Source organism: Meriones unguiculatus, chromosome 1 (genome assembly GCF_030254825.1).
Source record: "Meriones unguiculatus strain TT.TT164.6M chromosome 1, Bangor_MerUng_6.1, whole genome shotgun sequence".
In the NCBI taxonomy this organism is placed as follows: domain Eukaryota; kingdom Metazoa; phylum Chordata; class Mammalia; order Rodentia; family Muridae; genus Meriones; species Meriones unguiculatus.
In genome coordinates this window covers 109,478,549-109,484,548 of record NC_083349.1, presented here as the reverse complement: position 1 = coordinate 109,484,548, position 6,000 = coordinate 109,478,549, and the positions used below count along the sequence as shown (strand labels likewise).

At 47.6% G+C, this 6,000-nt stretch overlaps 1 protein-coding gene across 3 annotated transcripts in view; it reads left to right on the top strand.

Annotated features, from left to right (window-relative positions):
- The first annotated feature begins 2,337 nt into the window (after positions 1-2,337).
- Drc1 (dynein regulatory complex subunit 1) overlaps positions 2,338-6,000 on the top strand; it is a 34,215-nt gene continuing 30,552 nt past the window's right edge. For all 3 annotated transcript variants that reach the window (XM_060365109.1, XM_060365108.1, XM_060365110.1), the window contains exon 1: positions 2,338-2,540. In XM_060365109.1, coding sequence (XP_060221092.1) covers positions 2,380-2,540 — 161 coding nt within the window. In that variant the 5' untranslated portion in view covers positions 2,338-2,379. The remainder of the gene's footprint in view (positions 2,541-6,000) is intronic.

Below are 6,000 nucleotides of genomic sequence, written 5' to 3'. Positions count from 1 at the left end.
TCCCCGGTGCTGAAGTTACAGGCCCAAGCTTTCTTCCTAATTATGCCCCTTGTAAAGGTGTGTGTGTGTGTGTGTGTGTGTGTGAGAGAGAGAGGGGGGGGGAGGGAGGGAGGGAGGGAGGGAGAAGATGCCATGTCCCGTAGAGCTGGAGCTAGAGGCATTTGTGAGCCACTCAGTGTGAATGCTGGGAACTGAACTCAGGTCCTCTTGAAGAGCAAAAAGTGCTCTTCATGGTTGAGTCATCTCTCCTGTTGTTTTTTGCTTTTTTGAGATGGGAGGGGGGCAAGTCCAGAGCCTCACACATACTAGGCAAACTGTACCTCTTAACTTCCTTTTTAAAACAGCTGCCCCAGATATGGAGAAGAAAGGAGTCTTCTTCTTAATAGTGGTCAGTACCCAAACAACAGAAAAATGGGAGACACTATCTTCCCACACAAGAAGCTAGGCTGATACCCAGTGTGGGTATCTATGGCTTTGGGCCATTATTACCTAGTATTCTTACTGATCACTTGTCATGGGTCCGTTCCCCCCCCCTCCCACACACACACTATGTAGACCAAGATGGCCTTGAACTCCTAGAGAGCCTCCTGCCTCTGCCTCCTGAGTGCTGGGATTAAAGGCATGCACCACTGTGGTTTGGTGGTGGTGGTGGTGGTGGTGGTGTTTTTTGTTTTTTTAAGACATGATCTCATGTTCTCCCAGTCTCCCCTCTAACTCACTATATTGCCAGAGATGCTTTTGAACTTCTGAGTGTCCTCTGACTCTCAAGTTCTTAGGATTTTATGGTACTTTTGTTCTTTAATTTGTGCCCTGTGCAGCTCATTCCTGTTGACAATCTCATGATATCCTTGTCATGGCCAGAGCTAGCCAAATACATGTACAAGCACACACAGACATACAGCTTCATGAATGTTAGGGGCATGAGCCAGAACCTAAAAGAGCCTAGATCCTTAGGAAAGTTTAGTGCCTGAGGTTATAACAAAAGAGAGCTTTAGTAGAAGACCCTAAATCGTAGAAGCAGCTGCCCGTTTGCACCATTGCAGACTTGAAAAACCGATGTTTAAAATGCATTATTAGAAAAAAAAATGTCTCCGCTTGCCTCTTGGCAGGACTTGGTCACAAAAGGCTTATCTTCGTGGCCTGATTTTTGAGTTGAGTGGACAAGGCAATATTTTCTTGGCAGCTAAGGAAATAGCTCTCAAGGAACTGCGATTCTTCCAAGGTGGCAGGGCAGGTCCAGGGCTAGTGTCTGTATTCCAGCAACCCACTGCCCGTTGATTAGTTGTCCATGGCTGATGAGGTGAGGGCCAATCAAATTAATACTGGTACAGTTTGGCTTGAAAGGCCTTCGGGCTGGAGATAGAGTCTCAGGACAGAACCCCCATCTAGACGTGTGAGTCCCTAGGTTCAGTCTTTAATGCTATGAAAGTAAAACTCTGGGGTGTTAGCTTTTGGGATTGTGTCTTGCAACTTGTAACTTTTTACAATCCTGCCTAGGTCTCCCAGATTATGAACTGCCATGTCTGGGTATTTAAAGGATTTTAATTCTCTCTCTCTCTCTCTCTCTCTCTCTCTCTCTCTCTCTCTCTCTCTGTGTGTGTGTGTGTGTGTGTGTGTGTAGATCGTCAAATTTTTAAATATTAATTAATTAATTAATTATTAAGAGGCAGAGTCTCACTCTGTAGCTCGGGATGACCTGGGACATACTCCTGGGTGCTGGGATTATGGACGTGGTGTTTTTGTTTTATTTTGTGTCTCCTGTCCACGTTGCTCCCACCTACCCACCCCACTTGCTGATGTTGACAAACCCTTTACCACGGAGCTATATCACAAGCCCACAGGCATGGTTTTAATTCTTAATGAGAACATTAAAAAAATTTTTTTATACATATGCATCGTGTGAAGGTCAGAGGACAACTCTTCAGAACTGATCCTTTTTCCATAGTGTGGGTCTGAAGGATTGAACTCAGCCATCTCTCTGGCCCAGGAACATTAATTTTGTTGAAAAGGGCACACACGGTACCTAAGGACTATGTTCAGCAGACTGCTGTTTTGAGAGAGGGTGGCGTTCTGGGTCCCTTCCCCAAAACCATTTTCGTGCACCCTCCTCTTTTTCGATAAGTAATGCCTGCAGGAGATCATAGTCGGGTGTACACTTGGGTTCACGCTTCCAGAATAACTCAGTGGGCTGAGGTGGCTTCGCACAGCTGGGATACAAACGTACAGATCTTGGTGTGAGACAGAAAAGATGGACCCTGGCGCCCGCGGGACAACTGCTCCAGCTGTGGGTCATGTGACTGCTTTCCCTTGGCAACGGCTTGTTCCTAGCAACCAGGCTGCTGGTCCAGGCGAGCTGCCAGTGGACGGGAGGTCGCAGCCATGAATCCGTCAGGAAGCATTGGGGTCCTAGACCAGGGGGATGGGGACGAACATACATCCAACACCCCGATTCTCGGGCCCTCCGTGAATTCGGAAAACCCGCAGGAGCGCATCTTGGCGAGGCGCCTGCGCATCGCTGCCCGCCTGGAAGCCCGAAGGCGGTGAGCCGGGTGGCGGGGTAGTGCTGTGAGGGAGCTGGGGGACCGGCTGGGTGGGAGCTCTGTGCGCTACGTGTAAGCGGGAGAGCTTTTCTTCCAGAACATTTAAGTACTAAGTTTTGAGACAGCTAGGGCTACATAGTGGGACCTTGTCCCAATATTTAAAAATAAAAGAGTCTAGGCTAGATTTAATCCAGAGGCTAGTTTGCTGACCTGATGTAATAGGCACTGTTCTGTGAAAGATTCAGTTATCCGCAATCCACTGAGAATACCTTATAACAAAGGCCAAGGCGACGACCACAACCTGTGAGCCTGTGTGATTGTTCCACGTAGAGGCGAACACCTTGATCCTTTTTAAAAATAGAAAATAAAGTCGGGTGTAGTGGCTCATGCCTTTAACCCCAGTGCTGGAGAGGCAGAGGAGGACAGATCTCTGAGGCCAAGGCTAGCCTGGTCTACATAGGTAGGCCTTGTCTCCTCAAAATAAAATAAAATATAGTAAAACTTTCGTTTCAGTTAGTGGCCAGAGTCACTGGGCCCTAAGCCATGTCAGTCTACTGTAGGAAACCTGCTTGTTTGTGCTCGCAGAGACTGATAATCATTTTCCAGAATCCATCCAGGGATTGCAAGCTCCAGGCCTGTGAGCTAAGCGGTGCTGTGCTAGGGATCACCATGCCTGCATCCCTGGGCCCTGCTCCCTTTGTTAGCTTAGGCGCAGTCAAAGGGGCATCCATTTGGCTCCCATGCTATGAAAGCCCTTACCCTCTGGTCACCAGAGTTAATGTGGCAGGTTCTTCAATTTCTAAGTAGTTCATTCCAGTTTTACTTTTGCTGAGAGAGAGGAAAAAAAATGACAGTTGGCTGAGTCTACAGGTCCATCAGAAGCCTCAGATGAAAGCTGCCTGTATGCCTTCCTCCTAGGTGGGCAAGGCCATGGTGATGGTTTGCGTCTCTAGGTACCAGTGGTAACTGAGATCTTGTTTTAATTGTCCTAAAACTGTCTGGGTAGGTATCCTCCTCCCTCACCAACAGTTTCCTAGTGACCATCAGTCCTCTCAGGAAGGGCTAGGAACATCATTACAGTGTGTATTTGCCACTGTGTTCCAGGCTATTCCTCCTGGGAACCCTGCTATCATGTTAGTTAACAGGTTCTGAGGTGAGAACCAGGGTCGGTTTAGGAACCGGGCCAGGCAGGGCCGTCCTCACTGCAATTGGTGCTGCTTTCTTTGGTTAGCAGATAGACTGGACCCTTGTCTGGCCTTCTGTTTGGCTCCAAATGATGCCAAATTTAACTGTCTTCAAAGCTGTCTGCGGATCGTGGTCTTGACTGTCTTGACAATGATACCAGGGATTCAGTGAAGATCACGTGACAAAACTTCCCCCAGGAAATTTTTTTTTTAAAGATTTATTTATTATTTATACATTATTCTGCCTGCATGTACACCTACATGCCAGAAGAGGGCACCGGATCTCATTATAGATGGCTGTGATCCACCATGTGGTTGCTGGGAATTGAACTCAGGACCTTTGGTAGAACAGCCAGTGCTCTTAACCTCTGAGCCATCTCTCCAGCCCTTCCCCCAGGAAATTTATACTCTAATCAACAACGGACATAAGTAGTGCTGCAAGTGTGAGCTATGACAGGGACAGAAATGACTGCCTATTCTTTTAGGGGAGCCAGGCTTGATCTTTAACACCCCAAGGCAGTTCACAGTCATCTTAACTCCAGTTCCAGTGGAACCAAATGCACCTCTTCTAGCTTCTGTGGGCACTAGGCAGGCACGTGGCTACACAGACATACAGGCAGGCAAAACACCCTTTCACCTAGAATAAAATAATAATATTAATCTTGTTCAGCACAATGGAGGAAATAGGCCTACTCCAGGGTAAGGGGGAGGGGTGCAACTCAGTGATTTATCTTGTGCCAATTTCCAGCACAAAAGGAAGGAAGGAAGGGAGTGAAGGGGAGAGCAGAGAAAGAAAGAGAAAAGGAGGGGGATGAAGGAAGAGAAGAGGAAAGAGGAGTCCTTTCTGAAGTATATCACTGCAAAAGTCCAGAATACCAAGCCCAAAGAGAAGTGTCTAGAAGCTTCCAGAGTGAAGAAAATGCGACAGGTGCTGTCCATACCAGTGACACCAATACTTAGGAAGCTGAAGCAGATGGTTCGAGAGTTCCGGGCCATCCTGAGCTACATAAGGAGACCCTGCCCCAAGGAAACCAACAACAAGACAGGATAACCGAGGGTGATCACGTCCAGCCTCTGTGTGGGTGCTGGAGGCTGGAGGTTTGAACTCAGGTCCTAGTCCTCATGTTTCTATCTTCCCTGGTGGTGGTGGGTCGTTTCTGTTTTGTTTTTAGATTTGTTTTCTTTTATGTGTACGAAGGCTTTGCCTGCATGAATGCATGTGCACTGCATTCCTGCCTTGTGCCCGAGGAGATCGGATGAGGGTACTGGATCCCTGGAACTTGAGTTGTAAATAGGCATGTGGGTGCTGAGAGCTGAACCCAGTCTTCTGTGAGAACAAGTGTTCTTAGCCACCAAGCCATCTCTCCAGCCTTGTAGTGTGTGTCTTAAACTCTTAGCAGATTTTGATTTGGTCTCACTTCATTTCAAGGGTCTGTTAGTCACATGTGGTGAGTGCCATCCTATTGGCTAGCACAGTGCCCAGGTTGGAAAAAAAAAGTGAATTAAAGCAGCAAGGGAGGGGGTCATGGTAGCAGTAATCCCAGCACTCAGGGAGGCAGAGGCAGAAGGATCTCTGTGAGTTTGAGGCCAGTGGGGTCTATAGAGTGAGCCCAGGACAGACAAGGCTGTCTTGGAAAAAAAATCAACAAACAAACAAACAAACAATGCAGCAAAGGGACTGAAATGGAAACTTGGGGAGAATTTGTAGCAGATCTGGACAGAAGTCACTTTCCTTTCTGAACTCCTGATCTTTGTTCAGGGACTAGCTGGGAGTATTTAGATAGAGTTAGTTATTAATTAATTGATTGATGGCCAAGGTAGGAAGTTTGGGGTGGGAACTGGCAGACAGTTAAGTTAGCCTGGTAGTGGCCTAGCAGAAGGGAACAATTAGTGTTCTTTCCAGAAGAGTGAGGGCTAGGTTCAGATCAGGGAAACTGAGTCAAAGGACACTGCTGAGACGGGTTTGGGTAAGACTGGAGCGGTTGCTGGGCGATGGTGGCACACGCCTTTAATTCCAGCAGAGGCAGAGGCAGGCAGATCTCTACAGAGGGAGTTCCAGGACAGCCAGGGCTACACAGAGAAACCCTGTCTCTGAAAAAAAACAAACAAACAAAAAACAAACAAACAAACAAAAACAAAACCCAAACCGAAAAAGACTGGGAGCCCAGTGTGGCTGCCAGCTCTCTTATCTCCAAAAGGGGCCATACCATGGCAGAGTCGGTGGACTTTGAACACAGTGGGTGGAGCCGAGGACACTGGAGGGATCTCTTGTTTCC